This window comes from Aquarana catesbeiana, linkage group LG04, assembly GCF_042186555.1.
Source record: "Aquarana catesbeiana isolate 2022-GZ linkage group LG04, ASM4218655v1, whole genome shotgun sequence".
In the NCBI taxonomy this organism is placed as follows: domain Eukaryota; kingdom Metazoa; phylum Chordata; class Amphibia; order Anura; family Ranidae; genus Aquarana; species Aquarana catesbeiana.
In genome coordinates this window covers 602,529,257-602,548,336 of record NC_133327.1, presented here as the reverse complement: position 1 = coordinate 602,548,336, position 19,080 = coordinate 602,529,257, and the positions used below count along the sequence as shown (strand labels likewise).

General features: G+C 41.9%; 2 protein-coding genes across 3 annotated transcripts in view; one reads left to right on the top strand and one right to left on the bottom strand.

The window, feature by feature from the left end:
* Positions 1 to 803, bottom strand: part of LOC141140751 (uncharacterized) — a 133,920-nt gene extending 133,117 nt beyond the window's left edge. For both annotated transcript variants that reach the window (XM_073628217.1, XM_073628218.1), the window contains exon 1: positions 681 to 803. The gene's annotated coding sequence lies outside the window, so the exon portion shown is untranslated. The remainder of the gene's footprint in view (positions 1 to 680) is intronic.
* A 225-nt stretch (positions 804 to 1,028) lies between these two features.
* Positions 1,029 to 19,080, top strand: part of C1D (C1D nuclear receptor corepressor) — a 74,649-nt gene continuing 56,597 nt past the window's right edge. The window contains exons 1-2 of the mRNA XM_073628216.1: positions 1,029 to 1,186; positions 10,493 to 10,639. Of these exons, the coding sequence (XP_073484317.1) occupies positions 1,097 to 1,186; positions 10,493 to 10,639 (237 nt within the window). The 5' untranslated portion in view covers positions 1,029 to 1,096. The remainder of the gene's footprint in view (positions 1,187 to 10,492; positions 10,640 to 19,080) is intronic.

Here is a 19,080-nt window from a genome sequence, read left to right as displayed (position 1 = left end):
AGCTGGTCCACACCAGATACAGTCCAGTGCTCAAAAATGCGTGGACAGTGTTTAACATTGATTCCAGTGGCCCTAGTTTACACCAGTGCAGTCAACAAAAGTATAACCTGTTGCAATTTTTCTATACGGAACGCATCTGGAATGCGGCAAAAAGCATAAAAAAGGCACTGGAATGCACATGTACTCAATTGAGATGAAGAACAAAAAAAGGAGGGAAGAAACGCACCCACATGCATAAAAAAAGCATCAAAAACGCACATGCACAAACGCATCCAGAAAGCAGAAATTGTGGTGTGAACCGGCCCTTAATAGGGACACATGTTCCAATAACATATGTACATACAATAATAGTGTAGTAACAAATACGAAGACATACAATATTAGTGTAGTAACAAATACATACAATAAAAGTGTAGTAACAAATACATATAATATTAGTGTAGTAACAAATACATACAATAAAAGTGTAGTAACAAATGCATATAATATTAGTGTAGTAACAAATACATACAATAAAAGTGTAGTAACAAATACATATAATTAGTGTAGTAACAAATACATACAATAAAAGTGTAGTAACAAATACATACAATATTAGTGTAGTAACAAATATTAAGACATACAATATTAGTGTAGTAACAAATACATACAATAAAAGTGTAGTAAATACAAAGACATACACTAAATCACTTCTCTGTATCCAGTGTCTGCAGTCAGTTGTCAGCATAGACTATCTAAAGTTCCCTTGAGCAGTTTGTGGCTCCAGCAGGGAAGCCATGCTGTTATAGATAATCCTATATATTTACATTATAGTTGGCCTTCGGCAAAATGGCCGCTCCTCTAAAACTCGCGTACCTGACTAAGTACACTTTTTTTTTAAGTTATCTCAAGTCTCTGTAGTTAAGGACGCTGTTTCCACAGTAACAGTAATGCCCGAGAACGTACAGAAGAGCACAGTAGTTGTATCCTCAGCTATGTACAGAGAATGTTAAATACAGTCTGCTTGTCTTATCATTAGGTCTGCGGGGTAGTTTAACATTATAGGTGACTGTATAGTGTTAGTTTATGGCGTGTGCAGGGAAGAACTACAGTTCCCATGATGCTTTGCCCTCGTGCTGATGATGTATTTCCTGTGAGACAAGGAAGAGCTGGGCTTTACATGCTGTCTGTATGCTGGAAGACGAAGGTAAGGCAATGTAGAGAAAAGGGAACTGTGCATAGGGGATTATTGTTCATGGGAATGGAGACTTGAGCTGGAAATACACTGTACATTCTTCTTTATATTTAACGAAGCGATGAGGGCAGACCTAAACAGTCCACTCCATTAGTATGCAGTCAGGGAGGCCCTTGTGCTACATAGCCACTTAAGGACCAAGCCTCTTTCTGAGATGTGTTGTTTACAAGTTAAAAACAGTTTTTTTTTTGCTAGAAAATTACTTAGAACCCCCAAACATTATAATTTTGTTTCTAACACCCTAGAGAATAAAATGGCGGTCGTTGCAATACTTTCTGTCACATCGTATTTGTGCAGCGGTCTTACAAGCGCACTTTTTTTTAGAAAAAATACGCTTTTTTGAATAAAAAAATAAGACAACAGTAAAGTTAGCCCAATTTTTTTTATATTGTGAAAAGATCATGTTACGCCGAGTAAATTGATACCCAACATGTCACGCTTCAAAATTGCGCCCGCTCACGGAATGGCGAAAAACTTTTACCCTTAAAAATCTCCATAGCTGATGTTTAAAAAATTCTACAGATTAAGTGTTTTAAGTTAGAGAGGAGGTCTAGGGTTAGAATTATTGCTCTCACTCTACCGATCGCGCTGATACCTCACATGTGTGGTTTGAACACCGTTTTCATATGCGAGCGCTACTCATGTATGCGTTCGCTTCTGCACGTGAGCTCGGCGGGACAGGGCGCGTTTAAACATTTTTTTTTTTCTTATTTTACCTTTTATTTTTTTATTTTTACACTTTTTTTTTTTTTTTTAAATGGTGTCACTTTTATTCCTATTACAAGTAATGTAAACATCCCTTGTAATAGAAAAAAAAAGCATGACAGGACCTCTTAAACATGAGATCTGGGGTCAAAAAGACCTCAGATCTCTTATTTTCACTTAAATGCTGAGGGTGAGGTGTGATTGAGACATGCTGAGCTAACATCAAGAAGATACTCCCCTCCTCCCACCACCTTTAATTTTTTATTCAAATTCAGCTCCTCCAGCCACTACATGTATCTTCTCTATATTAATATCTGCACTTCATTACCAGCATTCCCAAAAATCTGGGAGGACACTTGCTTGCTGTGAGAAAATATGGCATTGCTGATTGTGTGATGACTGCTGCAGTGATATTTGCGCTGTCCTTGTCTGCTAGGACTTGGGGGATTGTCCTGCAGAAAGTTCTCTGCTGTATTGTTTATACGGTAATATGGAGGGATCTGCCATAGCACATCCAAAAAAATAAATAAATAAAAACAGTGGTTTACTACTGCTTTAAAGTCTAAGGCTGCATTCACACCTCTTGTGTTAATTCCTCCCTCCTTCCTTTTTTTTTTTTTTTTTTTTTTAAATAGGAGAAACCTTCATCTTGCCCACCACTATAATTTTCCAGTGCAGCAAGGGTTAATACAGCCACAGGGCTATCAGGCGCTCCCATTGAAAAATCCTGACTACGTCTGCCCTTTCCTGCCAGATCCACCTTTTACAGAAGTCGTACTACAACTTTTATGAATGACACAGGGTCTATGAACGGAGGACGGGTGGATGATTGATGCTCTGCCTCCTCCATTCACAGATCCTGTGTCATTCATAGGAGCTGTAGTATGACTTGATTGGTGGATCGGACATAGTGGGGCTCTCTTGATGAGAGCTCCTGACAGCCCTTTAGCTGTAGTAACCCTCGCTGCTATGGAAGCAGCAAGGCAGGGTGGGGGCAGGGATACGAAAGATGAAGATTTCTCCAAAAGCAAGAATAGTCAACACAGGGGGCACATGATACTAAGGCCCCTTTCACACTGGGGCGGTGGGGGGCGTCGGCGGTAAAACGGCGCTATTTTTAGCGCCGCTTTACCGTAGTTTTTGCGGCGGTATTCGGCCGCTAGCGGTGCGGTTTTAACCCCCGCTGGCGGCCGAAAAAGGGTTAAACCTACAGCGGCGGTATAGCCGCGCTGCCCCATTGATTTCAATGGGCAGGAGCGGTGAATACACCGCTCCTTCACCGCTCCAAAGATGCTGTTTGCAGGAGTTTTGTTTCTCTCCTGCCAGCGCACCACTTCAGTGCGAAAGCCCTCGGGCTTTCACACTGGAGAAACAGCAGCGGCAATTTTAGGTCGGTTTGCAGGCACTATTTTTAGCGCAATAACACCTGCAAACCACCCCAGTGTGAAAGGGGCCTAACTGTAAGTTATGTCCCTTGAAGTGATTTTTCTGTCTATTTAGCTAAATTTTGGCTTTCAAAAAGACAGTAAAAATGGAACTTTGGCCCTTAACAAAAAGTTTTAAGAAAGGGTTTTTTTGTATAGTAGAAGAGGTATACTATGGGGTATATGTATCAAAAATTTGTTCAAAAAAATTCACACAAGTTGTGAATCATATCCTTGTGAATGTTTTTAATAAATGTGAAAACCTATGTTAGACTTGCCGGTAACGGTATTTCCACGAACTTTCCAGGGAGGCACACCTGAGAGATGAGGGCTTCTCCCTACAGGAAAAACAATCAATTGACAGCTTGTTAAAAATCCTCACCCTTCCCCTTCATCCCCAGTTTGTAATAAAGTAATCCTGAATCGGATCACAAGGAGAATCACTCCACATAGGTACTCACCACCTAGTGTTAAACTAATTTTCCCTCCACCATAGGGCGGGAAGTAGGCCTGCTGTCCTGGAAGGTTTGTAGAAATAACGTTACCGGTAAGCAGGGGCGTAGCTAGAAATCACAGGGCCCCATAGTAAAATGTTGTATGGGCCCACCCCCCACCCACAAAAGTGGGAGCCCCGAGTGTGTCACTTGCCACGTCGCCTCCCATCAGGTGTCCCCAGCAGAGTCCATCCTTATATCAGGCATTCCCAGCAGAATCCCTCCTTACATCAGGTGCCCCTCCTTACATCAGGTGCCCCCGGTAGAGTCCCTCCTCCTTACATCAGGTGCCCCCGGTAGAGTCCCTCCTCCTTACATCAGGTGCCCCCGGTAGAGTCCCTCCTCCTTACATCAGGTGCCCCGGTAGAGTCCCTCCTCCTTACATCAGGTGCCCCCGGTAGAGTCCCTCCTCCTTACATCAGGTGCCCCCGGTAGAGTCCCTCTTCCTTACATCAGGTGCCCCCGGTAGAGTCCCTCTTCCTTACATCAGGTGCCCCCGGTAGAGTCCCTCCTCCTTACATCAGGTGCCCCAGGAGTACTGCCCCTTCATTCATGCACCTGCCCGGAGAGTTACTTGCTCAGACTGTCACTGACTCTCCGGGCGGCCCGATGTGATAGGAGGCAGCCAGTGAGAGAGACAACTGAGTCTTAGTCAGACAGGGGTAGCGTGGCACCGGGACCCAGGACTCTCCATCAGGCCTTGGCGCCGCTCAGGACACACTGTGCTCTTCTCCGTGCCTTTTACAGAACCAGGAGGCGGAGCCTGGGTGGCAAGAATGCGGCCAATAGAAATGGAGCTCCGCCTCTTGGTTCTTCCCTAACTGGTCTTCTGTAAAATGGCGACGCAGACAGAAAATGACCAGTGCCGCGGACCTCTAGCCAAGTCTTCCTGTGACAACACTTCCACACGGTAGTGCTTCAGGAACGTATCCTGACTACGGATTTGTTCCCAGGAGGCTCCTGCTTTTTCAGCTCAGGAAGTTGCTAGTGACCTGGTTGAATGGGCATTAAACTTTGCTGGTGCTGGGACCCCAGAACACCCCAGAACTCTCATAAGCCAGGGAGATAGCTTCCCTGATCCACCTTGAAACTGATGCTTTAGAAACCTGAAGTCCCTTCCTTGGCCCAGCATATAAAACTAATAGTTGATTGGATCTCCTAAACTCTTTTGTTCATTGTAAATAGGTAAGGAGATGCCTTCTTACATTCAGGCAATGAAATTTATTTTCTTTCTCGTTTTTTGGATTAACACAAAAGGACAGCAATGTTGTATCTTGCTTCTTATGAAATAAGGATGCTGCCTTTGGTAGATACAAAGGATCTGGCCTGAAGGTGGCTCTATCTGGCTGTATCAATAGGAAGGGTTCCTTTATGGACAGCCCTTGTAGATCCCCAACCCTCCTGGCCATGGTAATTGCTAACAAATTATCATGTTAAGGTTAGAAACTGAAAAGGAACCTCCTCTATAGGTTCTAATGGCTGTTTAGATAACTCCTTGTCAGATCCCATGGTGGGAAACTGCCTTTGGAGAATGGGGAAATCCTTTCCCTGGCCACCAGGAATCGCTTAATGAGGTCTTCCTTTGCTAGTTTTGTATCAAGGTAGACCGAGAGCGCTGCGATCTGTACCCGAAGTGTGCTGACTGCTAGGCCCTTCTCTACTTCATCCTGGAGAAACTCCAAGATAACCGGAACAGTGGTGGAAGTCCTCTGTTTTTCTATACCCCAGGAACAGAAAGTCTTCCAAATTTTTGAGTAGATTTTCTTAGTCACTGGTTTTCTGCTCAGGTACATATCACTCTCTCTGAGCAGCCCTTACGCTTTAAGATCTAGCTTTCACTAGCCAGGCCATCAGCTGGAAAAATTCTGGCCTTGGGTGTAGTACTGGCTCCTGCCTGAGAAGATCTGGCCTGTTTGGGATCTTCCACGACTCTGCCACCGCCATGGATCTTATGCTTGCAAACCAAGCTCTCCTTGTCCACCAGGGCGCTATCAGGAGGAGCTGGCCTGGGGACTGGTTGAGCTTCTGAAGGACCTGCGGAATCAGTGCTAGGGGTGGGACGGTGTATGCCAGCCTGCACTGCCAGGTCTGAGTTAGGGCGTCTAAGACTTCTGACTCCCTCTCTTGGGAAATCGAGAAATATTCTCTTCACCTTTCTGTTCTGTCGGTTGGTGAACAGATCTATTTCTGGATTTCCAAAGCGCTGCACCAGGTTTTGAAATACCTCAGGGTTCAGTTCCCATTCCCCCTGCCCTATCGGCTGAAGGCTGAGGATGTCCGCCTCGGTGTTGCTTGTCCCTTTTTTTAGACAGCTGACATGGAGAGAATCTTCCCTTCAGCCCAGTCCAAGATCTCTTTGGATAATTCCAGGAGGGGTCTGGACCTGGTGCCTCCCTGGTGATTTAGGTAAGCTACAACAGTGGCGTTGCCGGAGCTGATCTGAACCTCCTCGTTTATGATGTTTTCTTGAAAGGTTTCCAGGGCCTCTCCCACCGCTTTGAGCTCCCTGTAGTTGGATGCCATCCGGACTCTTGAGTGAAGTTGCGCCCAAATGATGGCTGGTATACTCGCTGACATCAGGCCCAGGTTCTTAGCACCTCAATTCTGGAGCATGACGGGGTTTTTTATCAGGACTCCCACTAATGAAGCTAGTTTTGCCACCTTGTCCTTTTGGCAAGAAGAGCTTCTGTAGTTTGGTGTCTACTAGGTAGCCTAGGAAGGTCTTGACCTGTTTTCTTCTGGTTCGAGGGAGGATTTTTCCATGCTGATTATACAGCCCAGGATTTCTAGGACCTTGTTGGTGTCTGATCTGACTTGGGCAACTGATGGTCCAGAGACCAGTAGGTCGTCCAGGTGGGGAATCAGAGTTATACCCTGGAGATGCAGAAAGGCTACTGCTTCTGCTAGGATTTTGGTAAAAATCCTTTGGGCTGGCTGTTAACCCGAATGGGATGGCTCTGAACTGCCAGTGAAAAATCTTCCCTCCGACGACTACTGTGAACCTCAAGAATGCCTGATGATCCAAGTGAATTGGAACATGTAGGTAGGCATCCTTGACAGTTGCAGTTTAAACAGAGGCTAAGATGGCAGCTTCCTTAGCTGAACAGGGGAGGAGGCTTTAGTTCCGTTTTAAGAACTTAGACCCCTTTCACACTGGGGTGGTTTTTAGGCGCTTTAGCACTGGAAATAGCCACTAAGTGCCTGAAAACCGCCTCTCTTTCATTACTGTGTGACACTGGGGCGGAGTGCTTTGCGGGATGTTATGAAAAGTCATCGGTTTAGATATTAATGGCTGTGTGTTGAGTTATTTTGAGGGGACAGCAAATTTACACTGTTATACAAGCTGTACACTCAATACTTTACATTGTAGCAAAGTGTCATTTCTTCAGTGTTGTCACATGAAAAGATAGAATAAAATATTTACAAAAATGTCAGGGGTGTACTCACTTTTGTGAGATACTGTATAATGTGTGTGTATGTGTGTGTGTGTGTGTGTGTGTGTATATATATGTATGTATGTATGTATGTATATATATATATATATATATATATATATATATATATATATATATATATATATATATATATATATATATAAATATAAATAATAGTATTTTTCCTTCCGGTGGATTAAAAGCTCTACGGTGCCAGAAATGATTCTTGTAGGTTCATCTTATGCACAGATGAGAGCTTTGAGATTAGATTTGTACAGTTTAGTTTGACACTCTGCCCAAAACCTGCTCAATGGATTTCTTAGCCAAGTAGGAGGGTTTCCCTTTAGTTTACTTTCTTTACACTCAGCCAGTCATTGTTCAGTGTCATTGATGTGGTTATTCATCTAATTTAAGCCATATCCTGGGCAAATGAAATGTGCCTACCAATGAAGGACGCTTTCTTCTCCAGTGCACATAAAACTGGCACAATAGACGCAATGTGACCTTTCTGAACTTTGGAAGAGCCAGAATTTTTTTTTCTGTCTATACTGCAGTTTATTTAACCACTTCAGCGTTAGTGCAGTTTTTTTCATTGCTTCACGCACATGTAAAAATCAGCATTTTTGGTCATAAAATTACTTGAACCCCCAGAACATTACATATTTTCTAACAGTAGAGGATGCATAGAATAAAAAGATAATGGTTGCATTTTTTTATGTCACATGATATTTGTGCAACTGTTTATCAAATGCATATTTTCAAGAAAAAGTATGTTAAAATGAATTTTAGTGCACACAAACCCAGGAAAATAACCAATTTATTGGCAAAATATAAAAGATGGGGTAGCGTTGAGTAAATGGATACCAAATATGCCAGGTCTTAAAATTCGGTGCACCCACAATATTGTAAAAAACAACAGTACTGAAAAATATCCACAGGTGATCCTTTAAAAGCCTTTACTGGTCATCAGTTTGGAGTTAACCATGAGCTCTGGTCCTGGAATTTATTGCTCTCACTCTGACGTTTGCAATGATACCTCACGTGTGGAGTGATCATGGGATAAAAACGTGCGCACCCTGGGCCGCATTTGCGTGTGTGTAGGGCAATATTTTAATTTTTTTTTTAACTTTATTACTATCACAAAGGGTTAACAAATTCCCATGTGACAGGTGCTCTTTATGGAGATCCCAACATCTTTCCTGCCCTCAGGAGCATCTAACCGAGCAGAAATCTGCTTAACTACAAAATTGCCTAAAATGTTTTAGAGAAATGCATTGACTATTCATTGAATAGGGTTGGAAAATTCTAATCTTTTTCAAAATTTGATTGGATGACGCCAGTTGTCACTGCAAAAAGAAGTATGGCGTGTTTCGATCAATTAAGTTGTTAACTTGTAAATTACACAAGCAGTGCTTCCTCGGAAATCAAAAGTATGGTGGGACAAAAAATCTCTTAGGCTTGGTTCACAGAATTTGGTCCGGGGCGTCCCTAATCACCGCTTCAGGTGTGAATACGGTCCGAATTTTCGCTGGAATTCACGCCTGAATCGGAACTGAAGACGCACAGCACCCTTTTTAAATGCAGATCGTGGCTGATCGAATATGTGTGAACCCAGCCTTAAAGAGGAGCTTCACTCTCTCCACCCCGCGCCCCCCCATTTTTTTTTTTTAAGTCAGCAGCTACAAATACTGTAGCTGCTGACCTTTAATATAAGGACACTTACCTGTCCGGGGATCCAGCGATGTCCTCACCCGAGCCGATTCTTCAATCAGCTTTGGGTGCAGGTCCCGGGCATCTTGGGTAAGAGTAACCGGCAAGAAACCTTTCTGGTTTTACTGCTGGTTTCCTAAAGGTGCAAGTGCGAGTTGCGCTGCAGTTTGTAAATGGTTCCGCAGTCTTCTGGGACCCGTGTGTGTCCTAGAAATGATATAAAAATATACCGTGCCTGGAATTCATCTTTAAAGCAACCTTCAACAAAAAAAACGCCTAACCTCTATTTAATTCCATATAAAGTTGATCGCTAAAACAAAAAGTAAAAAGGAAGAAGCCTATAGCATATTCCTGACTTCTGCCCCACTCAGCTAGGTGCTGATAATGTCGCTTTCCTGCAGCCTTCTGGGAAACCCAAGGATACTAAATTTTGCAAGAATGTGCTGCTATATGGTAAGTGCATTCTCACAAGATTTAAGAACGGTATCAACAATAAAACAATATGTTGGTTTAGTCTGTTTAGTGATCTATACTACACCTGGAAAAAAAAACTAAAAACGGGACTGTGATTGGGTAGTTCATCTGTGATACAGCAATGGTAAAAACAGCTCATGCGTATTTTTATTTATATAGGAAATCCGCTTTAAAGTCAAGGTATTAATATCATTTGAAAAAGACAAAGTGTACAAGATTAGCATTTTGTTTTCTTTTTTAGTGACCCATTACTCAACATTTCCGAAATATACTTTAATTTGTCAACCCACCTTACCAAAGAAAAATGTATTTAAATAGGAAAAGAACTTCCTGCCATTAGGAGAATCTGCAGAATGCAAATTTCCCCCCTGTTCTGCCAACTGGATTTGTGCCATTCTCTTACGTTTATTACAACAAATGAAAAGTGCGCACTTGCTAGTTGTGTACGTGATGAGTCTTTCTCAATTTGTTCCAGTCTCATCCTGTTATAGTATCTCAACAGTATTTCTTACCAGCCTCTCCCTCTCCTAATTCAATCATTTTAAAGGATTAAGAACAGGATTACCCTCCGGGTACCTGGGCTATGTGTGTGAGGTCTGTTTCTCTGGCAGCCTTTATCGGTGTGAACGTGCCGCGGTGATGTTGACTTTGGCATTGGCTGTGCCAGTTTAGAGCATTTTTTCCTTAGTTTGTTTCTGTTAGTTTAGCGTAGCCTAGTGAATTTATTTTTTAAATAACATTCTTAGTGAACCGCTAACACATACAGCTGTAATGCTTCAGGTGGTTAAATTAGGTGTCCAACTGCTTGGAAAAAAATCACTCAAAGACCTAAAATATTGTAGCAGCGTGTCAATTAGTGTTGTTTTTGGCTGTGAAAGCTAATAACATAAATTGGTTATATTTATGGGAAAAAGTTTATTAGGGTTTCTAGTATGTGATGACAAAAAGGTTCATGTTGTTTGATTTGAGTTTGGGAAACAAAAATGGATCCGTCTGTGTTGTTCCTTTTTCCCACAGGACAAAATGGCTGACGGGGACCTGAATTCTGAAGAATACCCTTCAGAGATCCATGAATATCTTTTGGCCTTTGAAAAAACAGTTGGCAGTGTTGATGAAATGTTGACCAAAATGATGTCCGTCCCTAAATCTGAACTTCTTCAGAAAGTAAGTGGTGATGTCATTATAGTAATTTTATCCTCTTTCAAAAACCTTGTTGGCATTTTTCAGGTATCTAAGGCCTCATGTACACTGCTGCTGCTAAACGGACATTTAGGAGCAGTTGGGCATTTTTTTTCAACTGCTCCTGAACTCTCCTCTATGTGATCTTATCAGTACATGTACACAGGGTCATTTATAGTTGTTTCTAGGCATTTGAGTTTAGAGGCCTTTTTCGGAAAGCAAAAAAATGAGTTCAAACGCTGAGTTTAGAGGCATTTCAAGCGCCAAATGCTTCTAAACGCGGCTAAAAGCGGTAACACGCGTTTAGCCGCATTTTGTTTACAGGCGTTTTTAATTTTTGGCTATTTTTTAAAAAAAGCAACCGCTTCTAAACGCAAACGTGGCATGTAAACGCAGCAAAATGAACGTTTTAAATGTGGGTTACTATCTGTCAAGTTAAATCGTTCAGGAGAGGTTGTAAAAACGTCCTGTGTACATTAAGCCTTAAAAATAAAGGCCTTTATAGGACCTGTCAAGGTTGATTACTGCTTGATCCACATAAACAAACCATTCCTAACATTCACAGGTAATTGGGCAAACATTTCGGGAGTGTGTGCTTTATGATTTTAAAGATGAACTCCAAGGCCCTTTTTTGTGTTCAATCTTAATTTATTAAAGTTTTCAATAACAAAACAAAGTGTACAAATACAAAAAAAAGGTACAGATGTATCGTACAGGGTAGCAAAAACATAAAAAAAATTAAAAATGTATATACAAAAACATATCCGTACACTGGGGCTAGGGTTTACCTCTGTCCCGCATGGAGGTATTGTGGCTCAGAGGATTCGCAAAACATCTTCCAAGGGAGCCAATTTTGGTGGCAATGTTCACAGGTATCCACTTCATGAGCCAGAAAGGATTCCATCCTCCTCATATGGACCATTTTTGTAACCCACTCAACCAAGGAGGGAACCTGAGTCATCCGCCAATGGCGAGGTATCACCATTTTAGCCACTTTCAGGCAGTGCCAAACTATGCTTTTTTTGATACGTTTGAAAGTACTTGAAAGCATGGAGATCAAGGTTATTTGGGGAGAATTGGGTGTAGTCACCCCAGCTACAGTGTTATAAAGCCGCAAGACCATATCCTAAAAATTGTGTATAGAAGCGCGTACCCACCAGACATGAAGTAAGGATCCCCTAGCGACATGGCAGCACCAGCACACATCTGATACAGACGGGTAAATCCGGTGTAGTAAATTCGGAAAGTGGTACTTACGTGAAACAATTTTGAAATTTGTCTCCTGAGCCCTAGTTGGCAGAGATGGGCGAGATGGACTTGTCCCATTCGTCGGAGGTGAATGAGACATTGGGGTCAGCCGCCCATTTCGTGGTGTATTTTGGGGGGTCAGGATGAAGTTTCTCCGAGAACCTTGTAGACTGCTTAAAGGACATGATCAGATGGGGAGTCTTGCAGGAGAAGGGACTTAAAGAGTCGATATCCCTGGCAAGAGGCAAGGCCGATTTTTTTTGGATTTCATTTTGGATACAGTAGAGAACCTGTATTCGGCTTTATGTACACATAGGCTATAATGACCGCCTGCCGCAAAGCGCGGCAAAATCGCGCCAAGATTTTGCCGCATTTTGCGATAGGCGGTCAAAATATTCCTATCCTGAATTTGATTCTTCCACGTTCAGGAGGGGGAGGTTGGGGGAGCTTGAATCTCTCCTAACCGCAGCAGCTCTTAAACGATCCTAAAAGCCTGTGTACATGGACACACAGGCTTTTATGGAGTTGAGTTTAGGAGCTTTGGAAAAAAGCACCAAAAAGCTCTTAAACTCCAAGTTTTTAGGAGCTTCTAGTGTACATGAAGCCTTAAGTTCTGTATTCCTCTATTCTTGCTGGGGATTCTCCTTGCTACATTTTTTTAAACATTGCTTTTTTGCTATGTTTTTATTAGTGACCATAAGTCATCTATTGAAGTACAAATGTTCTACCTTACATCTATGTAACCAAATTTCAGCATCTTATGAATGAACCTGAAGATTCTCATGTACTGTATAGAGGTCTTGGTATAGCTAGTAGTAGTCACATTCAACTGGGCTTGTTCTGTAATGTTGAAGACATTTTGTAACTTATCCATGCCAATTCTTCACTTCCATCCCATCCTATTCTTCTGACGATAACATCTGTTTCCATGTTGATTGTTAACCGCTTCCTGCCCGCCGGCCATCAAATGACGGCTGGGTGGGGTGGCTCTCGTTCTGGGTGGATGTCATATTACGGCCTCCCAGAACGACCGCTCTCACTCGCCCATGGGGGCGCCCATCGCAGCTCTCGGTGGTGCGGTGTGTCAGTCCGACACAACGCTACACCAATCTCGGTAAAGAGCCTCTGACGGAGGCCCTTTACCACGTTATCAGCCGTGTCCAATCACGGCTGATCATGATGTAAACAGGAAAAGCCGTTGACCGGCTTTTCCTCACTCGCGTCTAACAGACGCGAGTAGAGGAGAGTCGATCGGCTGCTCTCCTGACTGGTGGGTCTTTGCTGATTGTTTATCAGCACAGCCCCCCCTCGGATGCCCACCCATGACCACCAGGATGCCCACCCAGGACCACCTGGGATGCCACCACACTGGACCAGCAGGTATGCTACCCTAGACAACCAGGGAAATGCCAATCAGTGCCCAGGCAACTGCCAATTAGTGCCCATCCCCAATGCCTACCAGTGCCATAAGTGATATCTAACAGTGCCATCTATCAGTGATGCCTATCAGTGCCACCCATAAGTGCCAACAAGTGCCACATCAGTGCCGCCTTATCAGTGCCTGTCAATGAAGGAGAAAACTTACTTATTTAAAACATTTTATAACAGAAACAAACCAAACTTTTTTTTTTTTTTTTCAAAATTTTTGGGTCTTTTTTTATTTGTTTAGCAAAAAATAAAAAACGCAGAGGTGATTGAATACCACCAAAAGAAAGCTCTATTTGTGGGAACTAAATGATAAAAATTCTTTTTGGGTATAGTGTAGCATGACCGCGCAGTTGTCATTTAAACAGTGACAGCGCTGAAAGCTGAAAATTGACTTGGGCAGGAAGGGGGTGTAAGTGCCCTGTATTGAAGTGGTTAAAGTATCTGCTACCTGTGTGGATATAAATGCTGACACTTCCTGAAACTTAAAGCAGAACTATAGAAAAACTTTTTATATTTTTTCATTTTGTATAGAGCAAGGGAAGGTTATAATTCCTGTCCGGTCTGATTTTTTAAATTTTTTTTATTTCGCCATCTGTGTCCTTTTTCAGAGATTTCCTTTCACTTCCTGTCCCATAGTCTTCCTGTCCCATAGTCAAGCAGGAAGTGAAAGGAAATCTTTGCAAGTTATGGGAATCCTTTGGTGACCCCCAGAACTAGTGTTCTCAATAGAAGATTTTCTGGAGTTTTTTTACTTTTCTGGAGTCAACTCAAAATTTGTGGTTTTCTTTACATTTACAGTTCCTTGCAAAAGTATTCACCCCCTTGGCTTTTTACCTATTTTGTTACATTAGAGCCTTTAGTTCAATGTTTTTTTAATCTGAATTCTATGTGATGGATCACAACACAATAGTGTAAGTTGGTGAAGTAAAATTAGGAAAATTATATATGGAAATGAAGAAATCCTGGACTGGCCCACTCCGAAAGAAGGCATCTTTATTATAAATTGTTAAAATCCAACATAAGTCACCTCATAAGGACAATACAGAGAACAGTAGCTAGCACGTTTCACATCAGTGGATGCTTACTCATAGCTATGAGTAAGCATCCATTGATGTGAAACGCGTTAGCTACTGTTCTCTGTATTGTCCTTATGAGGTGACTTCTCAATGTTGTTGAGAAGTGCAAGTCAGGGTTAGGTTATAAAAAAAAAATCCAAATTTTTGATGATCCCTAGGAGCACCATCAAATCTATCATAACCAAATGGAAAGAACATGGCACAACAGCAAACCTGCCAAGAGACGGCCGTACACCAAAACTCATGGGCCGGGCAAGGAGGGCATTAATCAGAGAGGCAGCACAGAGACGTAAGGTAACCCTGGAGGAGCTGCAGAGTTCCACAGAAGAGACTGGAGTATCTGTACATAGGACCACAATAAGCCGTACGCTCCATAGAGTTGGGCTTTATGGCAGAGTGGCCAGAAGAAATCCATTACTTTCAGCAAAAAAACAAAATGGCACGTTTTGAGTTTGCAGAAAGGCATGTGGAAGACTCCCAAAACGTATGGAGGAAGGTGCTCTGGTCTGATGAAACTAAAATTGAACCTTTTGGCCATCAAAGAATACTCTGTCTGGCGCAAACCCAACACATCACATCACCCAAAGAACACCATCCCCACAGTGAAACGTGGTGACAGCATCATGCTGTGGGCATGTTTTTCATCAGTCGGGACTGGGAAACTGGTCAGGGTTAAGGGAAAGATGGATGGTGCTAAATACAGTGATATTCTTGAGCAAAACCTGTACCACTCTGTGTCTGATTTGAGGCTAGGATGGAGGTTCACCTTCAAATAGGATAATGACCCCAAACACACTGCTAAATCAACACTTGAGTGGTTTAAGGGGAAACATGTAAATGTGTTGGAATAGCCTATTCAAAGCCCAGACCTCAATCTAATAGAAAATCTGTGGTCAGACTTAAAGATTGCTGTTCACAAGCGCAAACCATCCAACTTGAAGGAGCTGGAGCAGTTTTGCAAGGAGGAATGGGCAAAAATCCCAGTGGTAAGATGTGGCAAGCTCATAGAGACTTATCCAAAGCAACTTGGAGCTGCGATGGCCGCAAAAGGTGGCTCTACAAAGTATTGACTTTAGGGGGGTGAATAGTTATGCACATTGACTTTTTCTGTTATTTTGTCCTATTTGTTTTTTGCTTCACAATAAAAAATAAAAAACATCTTCAAAGTTGTGGGTATGTTCTATCAATTAAATGATGCAAATCGTCAAACAATCCATGTTAATTCCAGGTTGTGAGGCAACAAAACACGAAATATGCCAAGGGGGGTGAATATTTTTGCAGGCACTGTACTTTCACTTTTAATGATAATGGTAAACAGGACAAATGGAGATGGTGAATCTCCTTAACAGGGACACAGACAGCAATAAAAAAAGCTGACAGGGGTTCTAATCCCTCTCCACTTCATCCAAAACTAAAAAAAAAGTTTTGCCTTTTTGTTATTTTAATAAGAGAGGCACAGCTCCAGGTGTGTATAGCTTATCCGGTCTTATGTGCAGGGGATCGTCACCGTAAACACTGAAGGAAAGGAACAAATGGCTGCATACCACGAGACCCGATCCAGTTGCCGAGTTTATTTACACCAATGTCAGACTGACAGTGCCAGGATAAGCAGTGCCGTTAACATGTTTCACACAAACAAGTGCTTATTCATAACAAGGATAAGTCAAGAGCTCTGCTTAAATACACAAATGAAGCACCTGATACATATATCAATTAGCGCTCTTAACTCCCTCTTGACAAGCGCCAGCAAGACATTGTTTAAAAACAATATAGAGACAATACACAATACAAAACAAACCCAAACTAAGGTATCCAAGACAACAAGTGAATATTGGTAGTCAAAAAAATAAAAGTTAAAAATTAATCAAGAATTTACCAGTATATGTATCATAAAAAGAAACGCATGCAAACACAATTGAAAATGTCCTCCGGGCAGGACGGAGGTCAAAACTTGCTAAATCATTCATAAAAATGGCTAATATCCCATACAACATTAAGCCCATCTGGTATGTGGGTCTGCTGATAAAAAATCCAAAAGACCTCCCATTGTTGGGGGTGCGAACCCTTTTATGACTGGAACTGATACCACAGACAAATTGCCCACATAGCGAGCATTAAAGTAGAACTATAGGCAAAAATGTTTTTTTTCATGTTGGGTAGAGTAAGGAAGGGTTTTATAACCCCTTATAGATTTTCTTTTCATCATATGTGTCCCATTGCGGAGATTTTCCTTCACTTCCTTTTCCATAGCCAAACAGGAAGTGAGAATAAATCCCTGCAAATTAATGGAATTCCTTAGGGAACCCCAGGTCACCTCAACTAGTGCCCCCACTGGAAGATTTCCCCTATTATTATTATTATTATTATTATTATTATTATTATTATTATTATATATATTTTTTTTTTTTTGGGGGCAACCCCAAATTTGGGATTTTCTTTTACTTTCACTAGTTTCAGTGATAATGGTAAACAGGGCAAATAGAGATACTTCAAATATACTTCAAAGTGATGGACTACATTTGTGGAATGGTTTTTCTCAATACTTCATAAAACGATCCCTGAGGCGTCTAATCTTCTTCCAACATATTGACCAGTATTTCAATTAAAAGAACCAATTTTGCGATTAACAGAAGAATGGGTAGCGTCACCCCCCTGTAATTTTTGTACATTTAGGGCCACCAAAATACCCACCTCGTTAGTTGCCCCTGAAGTGCAACCATGTGGTAGATTGGATTACAGGATTGGAAAAACTGAGGGACAAATATTTACCCAATGCGAGCTCTCTCCTTGGTACCACATTTAATATCATCTTTCAACACCTCTGCGCATACCTGATCTTCAAATAAAATGGGTAAATGTGTATTTGTAATTTTCTTAATCTCACCAAACTCCATTCTGTAGGAAGTAAAGAGTCAACCTTGTTTTATACATTTTATTCCCTTTAGTGTTGTACTATCATCCACTTTGGGTACCCTCTTTGTATAAAACATTGATATAACAAGGATGCCTCATTCTCAAAATCCTGCTTATTACTGTAAATTCTATGTACCTGTAGAAATTGCCCTACTTGGATGCCTTTTATCGTTTGTCTAGGATGAACTGACTGGGCCAGCAACAAGTTATCACCATAAAGGGTCTTTCTATATAAATTTGAAGTGATATTAACACTGGACATTTTTTGTTTTCGTTTTTTTGTGTCCATGTTGCAGGCAAAACTCAGATTTTTGTTGTCATTAAGATAACCATGAAATGTATTGAGATCGTTGATTTTGTTCATCAACTACGCATTTAAGATGGTCACTGTACTTAAATCTTAGTTTTTTCTGTTTTTTTTTTTCCTTAAAAATAACAAACCTATCATACTTGCCTGCTCTGTGAAATTATTTTCCACAGAGAAGCCCGATCCTCCTATTCTAGTGTCTCCCACCGGTGCTCCTGGCTCCTCCTCTTTGGCAAGTGCCCCCATAGGAAGCACTTGTGTGGGGTCGCTCCCCAGCCACCTTGTCTGCATCCATTGACACAGGGCGGCTCGGCTCCGTCCCCTTGCTCGTCATATAATTTGATTGACAACTGCATGGCTCCCGCTGCTATCAGTCTGTTCAATAAGGAGGAACATAACTGGGAGAGCTGCAGCTCTTATGCGCATTGCTGGATCAGGATCGGGCTTAGGTAAGTATGGGGGGGGGGGCTTGGGGGACACAACCGCTTTAATGTATGGCCTAAAAGGATTTTCACCACCATAAATGCACGACCCATATTAAGGTTGGCGAGTGAGGGCAAAATTTCATTGCAGCACCACATCGCTGGAGGAAAAAATTCTCCATTAAAGAGGAGTAGTTATGGGTCAGTAAATACTCCCAATACATCCAAAATTTACATACGACCTTCAACTCTCAGATCTGTATAATGTTCCAAATAGGAGGACACCACATGTACTGCCAAACCATGGGAGATGGACAAATATAGACTCGCCACATCACATGTCACCCATGCAAGGCAGTCCTCCCAGGCTAAACTACCCATGATGTTTAAAAGGTGATTAGTATCTTTCAAATATCTGTAAATTTGTACTACTAAAGGCTGCAGTTATTCATCAAGCCACTGTCCCAATCTTTTTCATTTAGTGAACCAATGCCCAGAATGATGGGTCTACCTTGCGGTGGGTTTAACCCCTTGTGCATTTTGGGGAGATGGTAAAATGTGGGGGGAACAGGATACTCAGGAACCAAAACTACGGCTATCTTGTCAGTAAAAAAATACCCAAACTGACCCCTCTGTGGACCAGGTCTGACATTGGTGTAAATAAACTTGGCGATTGGATTGTGTCTCGCGGTGGTGTGCAGCCATTTGTTCCTTGCCTTTAGTTATACTTTAATAGAAATGAGGAAGCAACACAGATAAGATACTAAACGTCTTTAACGCTATGGTACAAGTCAGGATGAATATGACGAACTACTTTTAGCTATGTTACGAGTAAGATATAATTATTGCAGTACAGCATCCATAGTGGGAAATGTCAAGAAATAAATAAACTATACAAAACTATATACTTGTTCTATTGCTCTGTGAGGTACAAATAGCATTTATTTTTTATTTTAGAAGAGTGAGGAAGGGTAGGGACCATTGCTTTTTTTAATTGCTATCTGTGCTCTCATTGGAGTTGATTTCCCTCTT